This window comes from Alligator mississippiensis, chromosome 7 (genome assembly GCF_030867095.1).
Source record: "Alligator mississippiensis isolate rAllMis1 chromosome 7, rAllMis1, whole genome shotgun sequence".
NCBI classification, from domain to species: Eukaryota; Metazoa; Chordata; order Crocodylia; family Alligatoridae; genus Alligator; species Alligator mississippiensis.
This window is the reverse complement of record NC_081830.1, coordinates 33,385,212-33,400,066: the sequence shown is the minus strand read 5'-3', so window position 1 is coordinate 33,400,066 and position 14,855 is coordinate 33,385,212. Positions and strand designations below refer to the sequence as shown.

At 45.0% G+C, this 14,855-nt stretch overlaps 1 protein-coding gene across 1 annotated transcript in view; it reads left to right on the top strand.

Moving 5' to 3' along the window:
• Window positions 1–14,269, top strand: part of UBE2G2 (ubiquitin conjugating enzyme E2 G2) — a 37,221-nt gene extending 22,952 nt beyond the window's left edge. Inside the window, exons 4-6 of the mRNA XM_006272034.4 lie at window positions 4,395–4,513; window positions 11,395–11,535; window positions 11,858–14,269. Of these exons, the coding sequence (XP_006272096.1) occupies window positions 4,395–4,513; window positions 11,395–11,535; window positions 11,858–11,970 (373 nt within the window). The 3' untranslated portion in view covers window positions 11,971–14,269. The remainder of the gene's footprint in view (window positions 1–4,394; window positions 4,514–11,394; window positions 11,536–11,857) is intronic.
• The last annotated feature ends 586 nt before the right edge of the window (window positions 14,270–14,855 follow it).

Below are 14,855 nucleotides of genomic sequence, written 5' to 3'. Positions count from 1 at the left end.
GCCTTGCTCTGTTTCCACACTTCTGCAGAATTGGCACATTTGGTCCTTAGGCTTGGTGGATCTCATGCTGCTTCCTGCGGGTTGCATCGCAAACTTTGTTCTGGGATTTGCCTCACTTGGCAGCTATAATGTTCCTTTGGTGCAAGTCCTGTTGTGTTCTGTACTAAACTTTCCTCCCAATACCATCAAATTCCTGCTTCATAATCTTTCTGCAGGTCAAATCAGGTCTTGCAATTAAGACTTCCATGAGAAAACACGTCCAGATCCTTCTGCCGAGGAGAATAATTTAAGGAGCTTTTCCTAAACAATTTCCTCTTTGTTCTTCTGCTTTGTAGAAGCCATGGCTGTCCAACTGATGGCGCCTGAAGAGTTAGCATGTGGCCCATGGGTTTCCTCCCAGTCACTACTCACACCTCCTAGTCACTTCTGCATAGCTGGGAGGGGGCTGGAGTGTCCGAGCTGCACACAGCAAAGTTGACAGGTGATGTGCACAGCCCAGAGAGAGGGGTGATGGGAGTTGAGCTCTCTGTGTTGTGGGCCCCCTCCCCAGCTGTGCACACAGCACCCCCTCACCCCCCACCAGCCAGCTGTATGCACCATGTGGTGGGAACCAGGTTGCCTCCAAGCTATGTGTATGGTTGGGGAGAGCTGGGATACCTGTGCAATACCTGGATCCTAAGCCTCTTCTTTGTGAGGGGTAAGGAGCGAGGTGGCAAGTATACCAGCGCGTGGTTTGCAGCCCACATAGTGAGGGGGACTTGGGAGAGACCTATCTGTATGGCGTGCAGCCTTCAGCTGCTTGGAAGCTGGATACCGCTGGTATAAGCCATGACTGATACACACTTAACTGTCTCTTCTCTGGCTTTCCAAGAAGGGTGGGTGGTGTGGTGGATGTGTGGGAAGGAGGGAATGGGACAGTAATTGTTTCTACAAATTAACTTGGCTATTTTATGAACTAGATGCATATGACAGTACTTTCACTAGAGGTCTGATATAAACATGTGTAAGAGAAAGCAAGCTAAATACCTTAAGCTTGTCAGTACTGTATATGGAACTCCAAAGCCATTACATTTCCTGAAGCATGGGTTTTGGGCTTTTGTTTTTTCTTTTGATAAAATATTGCTGTAGGTTTTGTATTAAATGGGACAAGTCTTGACATGCAGTTACATTCAATACTGGCAGTTCAGATCTTTTTAGGTCAATTAGAGGAGGCCTTGCCTACTAATCCTTGTTTTATAAGTTGGTTTCTGAGCTGCAGGATTTGACATTTCTGTCCATGCAGCACAACAGCACCTTCAAAGACACAGAAGCTCAACACCTGCCAGCTCTTCCCCTTGGCGTGCAGACTCTGCAGTCCTGGAACACGCCTGTGGGGCAGATTGTTCAATTATACTCAAACACACCCTGCTAATTAAGCAGAGTGTTGTGACCTTCCCAGTAATTAAATGTACAAGCTTTGATTTCTCCCTCCCTCTCCTGCCCCATATTTGTGTTCAGGTTGATGGGGAGTGGGTAAGAGGGAGTTAACCCTTTGTGTGCTTGCAAAAAGGGCCCTTTTAAGCAGATGATCAAAATGCAAGGTTTCCTGCTGGACTGATTAGTAGCAACTGTAGCAAGACAGAAATCCCAGTGGCTAAATAAGAAAAGCTTCTCTCCTGATGCAGGATTATTGCCAGGTGTTGTTTTGGGCAGCTTGTTTTATAACAGCTGTGGTATTTGGATCCTGTTCTCCTAGAAACGCTGCAGGTATGGGGAGAAGGGGGAAGGAACTGATATCCAGAGATTGGAGCTGCTAGATGCCAACCCTAGAAAAAATGCAGGACCCCAAGAAAGATGCTAGATGCAAGACTGGAACTCTAGGAAGAGGGTTCATGGAAGAAGGAAACTAAGCTACCCCCACTACAGAAAGGGGAGAAAGCATCTAAACAGTGAAGGAGCACTAGGGGAGGCAGGAGGAGGGTAAAACCTTGTATGTAGCTAAGACAACACCTGCTTTGTTGCTGGGCTTTTGCATCACAAAAGTGCCACAGGCACATTGTTATAGGGGTATAGGTTGTAGCTGTGTTGGTCTAAGGACATAGGCAGACAAGGTTCTTAGGGTAAATCGCAGGCATATTGTGTAATAGTGAATGAGAGGGAAAGGCATGGGCTGTGGAAGAGCCATACAGATAAGCTTCTGAATGCCCCAATGATCTCAATAAAGTCTGTTCTCCCTCTGCAGAGCATGAAGACATAGTTCTTAGCTAGGAAAGAAGTACACATGAACCAGAAGAGTGGGATTTAACCCTTTTAATGAAGAAGATGGCAGCAGCAGAGTTGAGATTTTGGTGCATTGCTTTGTGCTGCACACATGCTGCGGGGCAGGCTGTGCAGCTGTTCATTCTTCTGTAGGCTAAGGGTAAAATATTAATAGCCTCCTGGATCCTAAGTCTCTTCTTCCATGCTGTGCCAGATGGGAGCCTGTTAGGACTGAGTGAAGCTTTGGGTGCTGATTTGATTTGGAGGAAATTAGGCCTGATTTGGTGGCCGAATCTCCAAATCCAAATTGAATTGGGGGACCAGTTAAAAGGTCTGAATTGATTCAGAGAGCTTTGGCGATTTGGGCAGTCCCTGCTTGCGGCAGCAGGGATCTGGACCCGGACTCATGCTGGTAAGTAGGGGGCAGAGGAGGGGAGAGGGATTCATGGGGGGACCCCAGCTCCCAGCCCTTTAAAAAAACAAACAAACAAAAATCCTGACTCTCTGGCTGCTGCAGCAGCCTTGGGGCTTCTGGGGGCTCATGGCAGAGCCCCCCCATGTAGCGTGGGACAGTGGCAGGCAGCGGGGATTGCCCCCCCTGCTGGGCAGGAGCTGATGAGTGAGGGCTCTTTTCCCCCCAAATGCTGGGAGCTGGGGCGGGTGGGGGATGGGGCCTGTGTGATTTGGCAGCAGCTGAATCAATTCGGGACAGTGATTCAAATCACCGACTCAAATCACTGTCCCCCAAATCGGCCGAATCCGAAGCGAATATTAGCCGCTTCGTACAGGCCTAGAGCCTGTGTCTCTAGTAGATACAGCTTGTTCGTTTGCTATGCTCTGCTTGTTCACCTCTGGTAACTGGGCCTGTAGGACAAACTACTCAGTCAGCAGTAATAATTGCACTGCAGTTTGTAGTTTAGTATCTGGGGCTCTAGGAAGGGAACGTGATGCTTATAGCAGGAGTTCAGATCCTTCTTCGTGGCTGGCAGTCTTTTTTTGGGGGTATTGCAGTTTAGATGTATATGTGGCGCAAAGGACCCTTCCAGTGGCTGGACAGTGGTATGAAGGTTTACTGCACAACCTTGTGTGCCATATTCAGGTTGCATTCGCTCACATGCTTTGTGCTGCATAACCAAGGGCATAGATTTTGCTGCAACTTGGCCCTTTCTTTTCCCCACTGCTTGCCGTGTGCCCCTAAAAGAAACTGAGATCTAAAGTAATTGAATGTCTGCAGTCCTCTACTCCATAAGTAATTCTGCAGCAGCAAGCCAAGGTGTGTGTACAGTAGAGGAAGACTTGGGGAGACGCTTCAGCTCCCAGATACAACAGGCTGTTAGAGCTTAGGTGGTGGAGACTTTATACCTTAAAACAGGGGTTCCCTAACTGTGGTTATGTGTACCCCTGGGATATGCAAGACATCTCACGGGGGTATGTGGGAGAAATTGTGTAATGGCATATTTCATTTTTATTATAACAATAATTGACTTTTAAGGGTTTAAAATATAAAACGTATGCTGGTAGGGGTACACAGGTAGCTGGCAAGTCTGGAAGGGGGTACACAATAAGAAGAAGTTTGGGAATCTCTGCCTCTAAAAGAAATAACGTAGCAGGGTCTTTGACCTCATTCTTCTGATGCTTTTAATGGCATAGCACTCACTGTGGGGAAAACAGCTTGCTTAGTACCTCTCAAAAGTGACTGAGTCACCTCTGTCCTGAGTTCAGTTCTCATATTCCCAAGAAGACATGTTGTGAATATGTGCATTACAGCTTATCTACTCAAGCCCCGAAAAGTGGTGACTAAAAGAAGCATAATTTTCCTCCCAAAATATAAACTTGAAAACGAGTAACCTACTTCAATAGGACATGCATACACACAATTAGCCAGCTTTAAATAAGGGAGATTGGTGACAACACTACATGTCCTGGGAGAGGTGAAATCTCTTTTTAAATGCTTGTTAGCTTGGTTTTCCGGTGTCTGGTTTAATTTCTTGTAATGATTCTAGGGAACAACAGGGAATATTGGCCTGATTCCTTTTTGACTGTTCATGTCATACAGGTTAAATAATCTTTCTCGGATAAATGTGACTAATCAATGGCTACTACAGATGTGGGCATGTAACCTGCAGCAGGTATTTAATTATCTTCTTTGTTCCTAGGGGTCCCGAAGACACCTGTTTTGAATATGGCGTTTTCCCTGCTATTCTGAGCTTCCCTCTTGACTATCCTTTAAGTCCCCCAAAGATGAGGTTCACGTGTGAGATGTTTCATCCAAACAGTAAGTTTAAATCATTGTGGGGTATTTTTGATGGTTTAAAAGCTTTCTTTTTAATACACTTTAACGGCCAACTGTTGTAACAGGACAGCAGGCATTTCTACCAATGCACTCTTCTACACATTTAACCTTAGAACAGCAGTACATGGTGGGAGCTCTCTCATCCAGTGTCCAGTTTTGTTTCATCTTGAGACTTGTCTCTTCTCCTTAAACACATTTTCATGCTTTCCTGATGCAGTAAGGGCTGGCTTGGCTGTGGTATGCAGGAGTATATGCAAGTGTACCAAAACTGAATTCTCTGAGCCTGCCCCACACTGAGTGTCACTGGTGCTGTGAGGCTTAAAAAAAGTAAAGAAGGGGGAGCCCCTTCTGTGCTGTTCTGTAACTTAAAAAAAAAGTCATTAAGGACCATTGTTAATAGAAGTTGCCTCTGCTGGAGCAGATAAAGTTTGTGTCCAGACTTATGCAGAAAAGGCTCAGTTGTCAATTTTGTCCAAGCCAGAGGCTTCCTGACATGATCCAATATCTAGCACAGTTTAGAATCTCCCAGTTATTCATTTCAATATTGAGAGAGTCCTTTAGCCTTTTTTTTAACTTTCCACTGCAATACTGGCAGATTAGTATATTCCAGTTGTATCACCTTCATGAGACTTTGTCAGTGGCTGCTTAAAAATGTCCTGATGAATAAAATCAGCATTTGTGTCTAAAAGCACACATTAAAAACATCACAAAATTCTATTTTAGCTCTTAAATCTCATTATCTGAACAAATCCACATTCAGCACAGGATTGCTGTTCTTTATTTATTAAATGAACATGGAAAAGATGTTCAAACTCTTTATTACAGTTCAAATTTGTATGACTTGGATGCATCTTCCAGTTAGGTCAGGGCTGTCCAACTGGTAGTGGTTAAATTACAGCCTATTAGTGCCACCCCTCTCCTCCCTGTGCTGCCTGCCAAATTCTAGGTATTGCCGTTCAAAACTAAAATCAGTGGCAGGGGAAAGAGGGTGTAGGTAGCAGTGGTATTCACTCCCTGGGCTCTAGAGCTATGTTGACAAGCTACCCTCTTGCTGCCTGGAGGTGTCTCCAGCCTGCGACAATCCCCACAGTATGGATCTGGCCCACAGGGTAAAATGAGTTGGACACCCCTGCATTAGGTAATTAACATGACAGCCCTGAAAGGTAACCACTGCCCCACATGCCCTCTCCCACCCATATACAAGCTCTGGAATGTCAAACACCTCAATTCTAGGCTAAGATCTAGATCTTTAATCCATATTTTGCATCACACCAATGGTCTTGGCAACTCCTGATGACCTGCCTACCCTTCTTTTTCTCACATGCTCCCCAAGTGTCTTCTCCATATCATTCCCTCATCATTCCACATATGGACCCATCTTACCTTACCTGTCCCTGTCTGCTGCTTAGGGATCTCGCACCAGACTCAGTTGATTTCTGTGCAGAACTGTTATTAACACAAAGGACAGTCTGCAGAGGAGTGCTCGCTGAGGTAGTCCCACATGTCCAAATGGCGTTATTTTGAAGGTGAGGCCAGACTGACTATCTATAAAGCTGCAGTCTTGCCTCTGAGTGTGCTCTGTGTATACGACAACTTTTTTTTTTCCTCTCCTACCTATCAGAAATGGTAATCAGCCTTTCTCCTCCTTGTGCTCCTGAAGCACTTGGCTGGGCCAGTAGAACAGGGGTTTTCAACCTTTTTTTAGTAAGTGCACTCCCAGTGGCCAGATGCAGAGTGGGGAGGGAGGTGTCACATGGCTGGATGTGGGGAGCGGTGACAGCGTGGGGTTGTGGATGACAGTGGCGTAGAGGGGTGCCACTGCCCTTGCCCTGCCTTGGCCCGCCTCCTGGGAGGCAGCAGTGCGGGTTGGTGGGTGGTGGTGCTCTGTCCCTGCCTGCCCATGCATACCCCTAGGGCCTTCCCAAGTACCCCCAAGGGTACGCTTACCCCCAGTTGACAACCCCTGCAGTAGGGGAATGCAAAGGAAAACCCGTGAAATTTGTGGATTCTCTCCCGCCCAGCTAATTTTAACTGGTTTCAATGGCTGGTGATAGTCAGGCTACAGAGTTCAGTGGGCTCTGGCCAAAATGAACTCAGTGAAGTATAAGCTAAGGGGAAATCCTTAGATTCATAGATGTTAGGGTCGGAAGGGACCTCAATAGATCATCGAGTCCGACCCCCTGCATAAGCAGGAAAGAGTGCTGGGTCTAGATGACCCCAGCTAGATACTCATCTAACCTCCTCTTGAAGACCCCCAGGGTAGGGGAGAGCACCACCTCCCTTGGGAGCCCGTTCCAGACCTAGGCCACTCGAACTGTGAAGAAGTTCTTCCTAATGTCCAATCTAAATCTGCTCTCTGCTAGCTTGTGGCCACTGTTTCTTGTAACCCCCGGGGGCGCCTTGGTGAATAAATCCTCACCAATTCCCTTCTGTGCCCCCATGATGAACTTAAAGGCAGCCACAAGGTTGCCTCTCAACCTTCTCTTGCGGAGGCTGAAAAGGTCCAGTTTCTCTAGTCTCTCCTCGTAGGGCTTGGTCTGCAGGCCCTTGACCATACGAGTTGCCCGTCTCTGGACCCTCTCCAGGTTATCCGCATCCTTCTTGAATCTCCTTGTATAGCTGCATCTAGCAACAAAGTGGAAGACCCACTTTCATGCCTGGAATCAGCTTCTCGAGTTTTGTCTGGGCTTTCCTGGGGGTTACAGTGGACAATAAGCTGTATGTGAGCCAACAGTGTCCTTGTTGTGAAGAAGGCTAATGGCATCCTGGGCTGCATCAGTAGGAACGTTACCTGCAGATCGAAGGAAGCGATTCTTCCCTTCTATTTGGCACTGGTGAGGACATACTGTGTCCAGTTTTGATCCCCCCCACTACAGAAAGGATGTGGACAAATTGGAGAGAGTCCAGTGGAGAGTAGTGAGAATGTTTTGGGGGCTGAGGCACATGCCATGTGAGGAGAGGCTGAAAGAACTGGGCTTATTTAGTCTAGAGGAGAGAAGACTGAGGGGGGACTTAATAGCAGCCTTCACCTCCTTGGAGGGGTGGAGCTGGACTGTTCTCAGTGGTGGCAGATGACAGAACAAGGAGCAGTGGGCTCCTGTTGTAGCAAGGGAGGTTTAGGTTGGATATTACAAAGAACTTTCTCACTAGGAGAGTGTTGAAGCACTGGAACAGGTTACCTAGAGAATAGGTGGAAGCTCCGTCTTTGGAGGTTTTTAGACCCGGCTAGACAAAGCCTTGACTGGGATGATCTAGTTGGGGCTGGTCCTGCTCTGAGCAGGGGTTGAACTAGATGTGACCTCCTGAGGTCCCTTCCAACCCTGATTGTCTATGATTTCCTTGATTGACCTTTTGTAAGGAAAACAACGTTGAAAAGCAGGTACTGTATTGAAGACGTTAAGTGTCTTCTGCACAGTTTCTTTATTACAACCCACATTCCCATTTTGCATGCGAGGAGCATTGATTCAGCCTGCATTGTCGTCTCGTCTCCCAGCCGTGGGTAAGCCAGCCCCAGTTCCCAGCTCTGGACTGTGGGAAAGGGTTTAAATGTAGTAATTAACAGCCCTTGTCATTTGCAGAGTGCTTTACCAATTCCAGGCCAGGACAGCTAATTGGATGGAGAGCTCTTGAGATAAGCCTTGCTATTTCCAGCCCTCCTTCCTTGGGGGTGTAGGAAACAGTTGGCTACATAAAAGCGTTAAAAATACTAAGGTAAAGGTGGATGCTCCGTCTTTGGAGGTTTTTAGACCTGGCTAGACAAAGCCTTGACTGGGATGATCTAGTTGGGGCTGGTCCTGCTCTGAGCAGGGGTTGAACTAGATGTGACTTCCTGAGGTCCCTTCCAACCCTGATTGTCTATGATTTCCTTGATTGACCTTTTGTAAGGAAAACAACGTTGAAAAGCAGGAAGTGTATTGAAGACGTTACACCCATCCCTTGAACCTATATGGAAAATCCTCAAAAAATTGCAACCCATATTAGAAAAAGACCCGCACCTCCAGGAATGTAATATACCTCATCCAATGCACCAAATGTCCTGATGGAAGATATGTAGGAGAGACCAGACAACAACTGCGCACTAGAATGAATGCACACCGGAAATCCATCAAAGACAGAAACACCCAATTACCGGTGGGGGCATATTTCTCACAAGAGGGCCGCTCTCTCTCCAATCTCTCAGTCCTGATCCTCAAGGGAAATTTACACAACGCATCCCAGAGACGAGCCTATGAGCTCCATTTCATCAACCTGCTGGATACTAGAGATCAGGGACTAAACATAGACAATGGATTTTTGATACATTACAATCTGCCTGGCAACTGACTCCCCAGCCCAGCCCCTGGCTTCTTTACTTTTCATTCCATCCAGGAAGAGCACGCGCCAACTGCTGCAGCGTCCTTAGCCTGACAAAGGGTTTTTGAACCCGAAAGCTTGCTTAATAACTATTCTCCAACCATTTGGGTTGGTCTAATAAGATATCAAATTCACCCAAGGAACCTTGTCTGCCTAATGTCTAATAATACTTTTTTATGCCACTCACTCCTGAATGAGACCACCTGGCTCGAACAGCTTGACAAACTCCTTTCTGTCAGAGTGCATGTTTAACCTTTCCTTTAATCCCCTCAGAGCCTGCGTAGGGAAGCAGCCCATTCCCTGGGGAGGAGACTTAACTGGTGGAGGCATTTGCAGAATGAGACCCGAATTCTTAAATAATGGCAAATGCCTTTCATTACACACGTGTGGCACTTGCTCTAACGCAGCTTAACATTAAGCAAATGTGCCCACAAGGGAATCTTTCTTCAGTCATAAATCACTAATGTCCAAATGAAGCTGAGTTTCTTGGGTTGCTTCAACAGTAATGTGACTTAAATTAATCTCTTCTAATAAACACCTAATCCTAGTAAAATATCTGATTGCTTGTACAATTTGTAAGTAGGTATTTCAGGTATCCAGGTTGTAGCCATATTGGTCCAGAGGAAAAAGCAATCGGGGTTCATGGTAGAGGGTGATATCTTTTTATTAGACCAACAAGGTTTTTGCGAAAAAATGTCTTTAATTGCAAGCTTTTGATGCCTGATGAAAGGTGTTTGTGCCTGGAGAAAAGATTGTAAAAGTTAATTTCTGGGTAGGGGTGTACTTGGTAGCCGTATTGGTCTGAGACATAAAGACATACAAAAAACTAGAACTCTTGGTTCCAAAATGATACTTTTTATTAGACCAACTGGAAAATGGCAAGAAAATTGTCTTTTTAAAAGGTATCACTTTGGAACCAAGTGTTCTAGTTTTTTGTATTTCTGGGTAGAACTTTCATTTCTACCCAGGAGCACTTTTACAGTCTTTTCTCTGATGCCTGATGAAGGGTTTGTGTGCCTGAAAGCTTGCAATTAAAGATATATTTTTTTTTTTTTTGCAAAAATCTTGTTGGTCTAATAAAAGAGATCACCCTCTACCACGAGCCCTGATTGTAAGTACATGAGCACTCTCTTTTACTTCAGTCACACTACTTGCTGAAGGTTATATACATACACGCTTTAGTGCTTTGCTGGACCAAGGAGTGAAGGATTGTACTGTAGAACTATATTCTTTCATGCAAACAAGTTCTGGTAGTCCTCTCATATTACCATATGCCATCAAATGCTTTCTGGTCTTGTGTTTGTGTTCTTTTTCCCCTCGAGTACCAGTTGCCTTCTGACAATACATACCCTGTTAACTTATGCTGGTTTTTGAAATTGGTGAATTTAGTGAAAATGAGTTTCCATTGAATGTTTTTGGCTCTGTGCTGTTTTCCCAAGAAAAACAGCACTCTGCTAGAGTGCAAACCATGACCTTGCATCTAATTTTCTCTCAGATCCTAGTTGGGCATGACCAGTTACTAGAGGAAGGTATTAGCATATACAGAACTTGAGATTTGCAAGCACACCAGGTAACTTAACCGCATATTGCTTATTATGCAAGAATCCCCTTAAGGCAGGGGTTGGTGACCTTTTACTAACATGGGCTGCAGCTTGTGACTTGGCCGGTACCCTGGGCCACTCTAGGATGGTGAGCCAAGGTTGCAGTGAGGGAGAGCACCCTTCCAAGTACATTTGATCAGCCAGTTAGTGAATCAAACACTGGGGATCAGTGCACGCTTAGTAAAATGTGGGCTGGATCCAGTCTCTTGTGGGACAGATCCAGCCGGGAAGCTGTAAGTTGTCTACCCGTGCTTTCAAGGTAGAAAACTCAAAATTTTAGCTTGGCACTGAGTAGTAGATTTCTCAAGTTTTCCTGCTGGCTAGTTGGATGGAGGGTGCTGTAGTGATGAGCCTAATTTAATACCTTCATCCATGGTCTAGAACAAGAGATCATGTTAATGAGATCTGTGGCTGACAATTCAGAAGAGGTGATGAGGAAAGAGCAATAATAATCCAAGGTGGCAGAAAAGCTAGAGACATGAACAGAAAGTGAAGTGCAGTTCAGTTTGGAAAACTACAGCAAATCTCTGGAATCTACAGCGAATCTCTGGAAAGGACAGTGAATCTCTGGTGATTGTGGAGTCCAGATGGTGCAGTCCTTGGAAAGAAGGACCTTGGGAAATAAGTGATGCTGAAGCATGCTTGGCTTTAATTGACTGCTCTGCCTCAATATGCAAGAGTGGTGTATATAATCACAATGTTTAAAGGCCTGCCTACATGATCTGGGTTCTAACGTCTCAGGGGGTGAAACTTGTTCTGTTGCCTTCTTAAAGGAGTGCATCTCTGTTGAATTTTGGGGCAGTCCAGGGAGATGGGCTTGGTGAGTTGCTGTCTGTACAAATAATTGCTGTGCTAAGATGCCAGATGCTTCCTCCATGATGAGCTCCATCCCCTCTGCTCCCTCTGCAGTTTACCCAGATGGGCGAGTTTGTATCTCCATTCTTCATGCCCCTGGGGACGACCCCATGGGGTATGAGAGCAGTGCCGAACGGTGGAGCCCAGTGCAGAGTGTGGAGAAGATCCTCTTGTCAGTAGTCAGCATGTTGGCAGGTAAGGAGTGCTGCTGCATGCAGTAGAGATAGCACCTTTTAATTCCTCCTTTTGCTGAGTGGGCAAGCAAAGGTGTCCTAAGGCTTCTTGTACAGGAGCAAAAGCTCTTGGTGCCATAACAGCGGTCTGCCCCGTTTTTTAACGTACTGGTATGTGAAGCGCTAACAATAACCAGAATTGATTAGCACCCTTTCTGGAGTCCCTCTGGGGCAGTGGTGCCTCAGGCATGCAAGAGGGTGAATTGTGCAGGGTTAGGGCTGGAAGAATCTTAAAGTCCTTGGTTTGGTAAGTAACTCACCTGCCTTTTTGCCTCTCATTTCAGAACCCAACGATGAAAGCGGAGCTAACGTAGATGCCTCCAAAATGTGGCGGGAAGACAGGGAACAGTTCAACAAAATTGCCAAGCAGATCGTGCAGAAGTCACTTGGACTTTAAACATGCACGTGCGTGCACACATGAGAGACTGCAGTGTTTTGTATTTCTCTTCAACTGACGGCAGTGCTCAGTGCTGGTACCAAAAAGGCAAATTTTTGCAAGATCATCGGCCTCACTTTTTTTTTTTCCTTAGTCTCTTTTACCTCCTGTCCTTGTCCCCGTCCCCCTCTCGCCGCCCCTCCTAACTAAACTCAAATATATAGGAAAGAGGTTTTATTAGAATAAAAAGGAATTAGCCCTGTTGCAGAGGCTGTTCAACGCTACCTCACTCTGTAATGTCTCCAAGCTTTCAATGTAAAAAGCGTGAATTTCTTGAGCCGAATTGAATCGTATGTAGCTTGCCACGCTCTGTCCTCGACACTCTCACGAAGAACGCAAGCAATTGTACATTTTTGATCAGTGGAATTAGGTTTGTATTTTCTCCAGAGTTTCAGTGATTCAAAACAAAGGTTAGTGAGAGCATACTAATGCGGGGGAGGTGGTCAGGGCATTCATCTCTTAGGGATCTTACCATCTGCTACCAGTAGCCCTTTGAGAAAAGAAGTGTGCTGTTTCTGAAGTCACCTGCTTCAAGAATTAAATATGAATGTCTGTGTGACTAACATTTTACCCCTAAAATATTTGAAGAACGTGATTCATTTTTAAGCTCATGATATCATATGGAAAACCAGACACACCCTCTGTGTTTAAAAGCCAGAGTTTAAGAAGGGTTAGAACAATAGGAGAGGCTATAAACCAAGAATGCAGTCAGGTTTTGATGTAGGTAGTGATTTTCATTTTTTCTTAGCCAAGGCAACTCAAATTCTAGGTAGTAATTATTATCTGTGGCTGGTGTTCCTGCATCTGAGTGTCTAGAAAAGCCTAGTGTTTTTGTATCTCACAGCTAGTCTAAATAAAGCTTTTGAATTGGCTTTCACTTAAAAGAAATCCTAAGGACTGTTGTATTGCTCCTGAGTTGTACTTCCAGTTTCAGTCAGAGGTACAAGACCAAACTCCTGACTCCCCTGAAACCTTGTGATCACCATGTCCTCTTTCATACTACCATATTGAAGCCTGAGGTAGGTCTTTTATGCTTGGCAGGTCCTGTGAAAGTGTGCTCAGCTGGTCCTGCTGGTGAAATGAAGCATTTCCATGATACTGTGATATGTGAAATTCCATTCTCCCACCAGTGGATGTCAAAAACCTATAGACACTGACCTGAATCTGTCCTTCCCACTGAGATTATTTATCTTCAAGTGAATACATGGAACATGACCTTTTGACAGGCAACTGGAATAATCCTTAAATTATCAGGAGTTGCTGTTTCTTGATGCTTAACTTCTTTTGCATACTCAAGTCAGTATTGGAGGAGATCCTTATCCTACTTTGTAGGGCATGGAAAGAGGCATTTTGCTGAAGAATGCTCTACCAATCCATGCCTGTGTGCAGGGTTTGTGCAGGGCACTGGACTGCAAAGTCTGTTCAAATTTCTGATAATGTTCAGTCTTTAAAGTGGGTTCAGTGCCCCTTGTGGTGTTCATATTTTACCTCTTGTCTAGGTCTGAAACTTTGCTAGACACTGTATCAGCAATAATGTACATGTCTATTGGAACTGCATTTCCTTGATCCTAAGCAGGCTAAGTTTGGGTAGAGGTTTGTGTCTCTGAAAGAAAAGAACCAAGAACTCAAATGGCTGAAATAACTACATGGGGGAGAGAGTTTTGCTGAAGTGAAATAGTGTGTATGTGTCTATATAAATGTCTATTATATGTATGTATGTATGTCTATGTAATGCTGTCATCTCGGTGCCTGGTGGCTTGCAGTTCATATTGCATATGCATGTGCTGCATGTTACTGTTGTGTCATCTTTCTCTATCATTGAAGGGAGTCTGGACTGGGATCATTTGTTGGGTTTACCATCACAATAGGGAATAGTATCTCTAGGAAGAAATCTAATTTTGGGGGTAGGGAGATGATGGAATAGTATTGTACCTTCCTAGTATTTGAAACCATGTGGAAAAATGTAGCTCTTATATGCAGAGTGGAGGCATTTTGTGCATTGGCTAGAGTACAGCTGGTATGGGGTGCAATAGATGTTTATGGAAATAGCTTCATGAAGGAGGGTGCTACGTGCCTGATTCTGTGAGGATTGTGATCAATCAAGGAAGAGACCTGTCAAAACTAGTCTCTTTTTAAAAGCAAGGTATTTTTATTTGTGTATACTCAAAGACTTGTTATCCTTATTTTATGGTGGAATTTAATCTGTATATTGAAAATAAAGTGATTATATTTTCCCCTTTCATAAAAGTATAAAAAGATATTTCTTCAAGTTTCATTTGTTCAGTGGTTCAGAGGACATCCAAGGTTAATTTGCGCCACACGTGGGCAGGAAGAAAGATGTGCATCTTCAGGTAACGCCACAAGCAAGGTCCGGAAAACTGCAAAAAGACGTAGGAATTGCCAGAGTGGGTATGGTTCGAAGTAGGTCAAGACCAGTGTTTTGTCACCAACAGTGATGAGCATCAGCTGCTTCAGAAGATCTAAGAATCCCACATTAGGCAGACACGGGATAAGTGTGTCCTGTCCTCCCCGTCTCTCCCCCACCTTCCCCTCCACCACCAAAAAGAAGGGCTCGTCCTGATCTCTGAGCTAGGGATCAAATCAGACCCTTCCCCATGAGATATAATGTCATTCATAATTTTTGCCAGAATCTGTTGTTAAGACTCCAGAAAGAGCTATTAGATGCTGAGGTCCACTGCAAGTCAAGGGATTTGAACATCAGCTTCTATTTTGGGCTTCTAGAAATCTCCATCTTTTCCCCCTGAACTTCTGCCATCTAAAAATGAAGCTAGACTTGCTAGTTGGCACAGAAAATGCTGCCATTAAATAAACTTAAATAAGCTTAC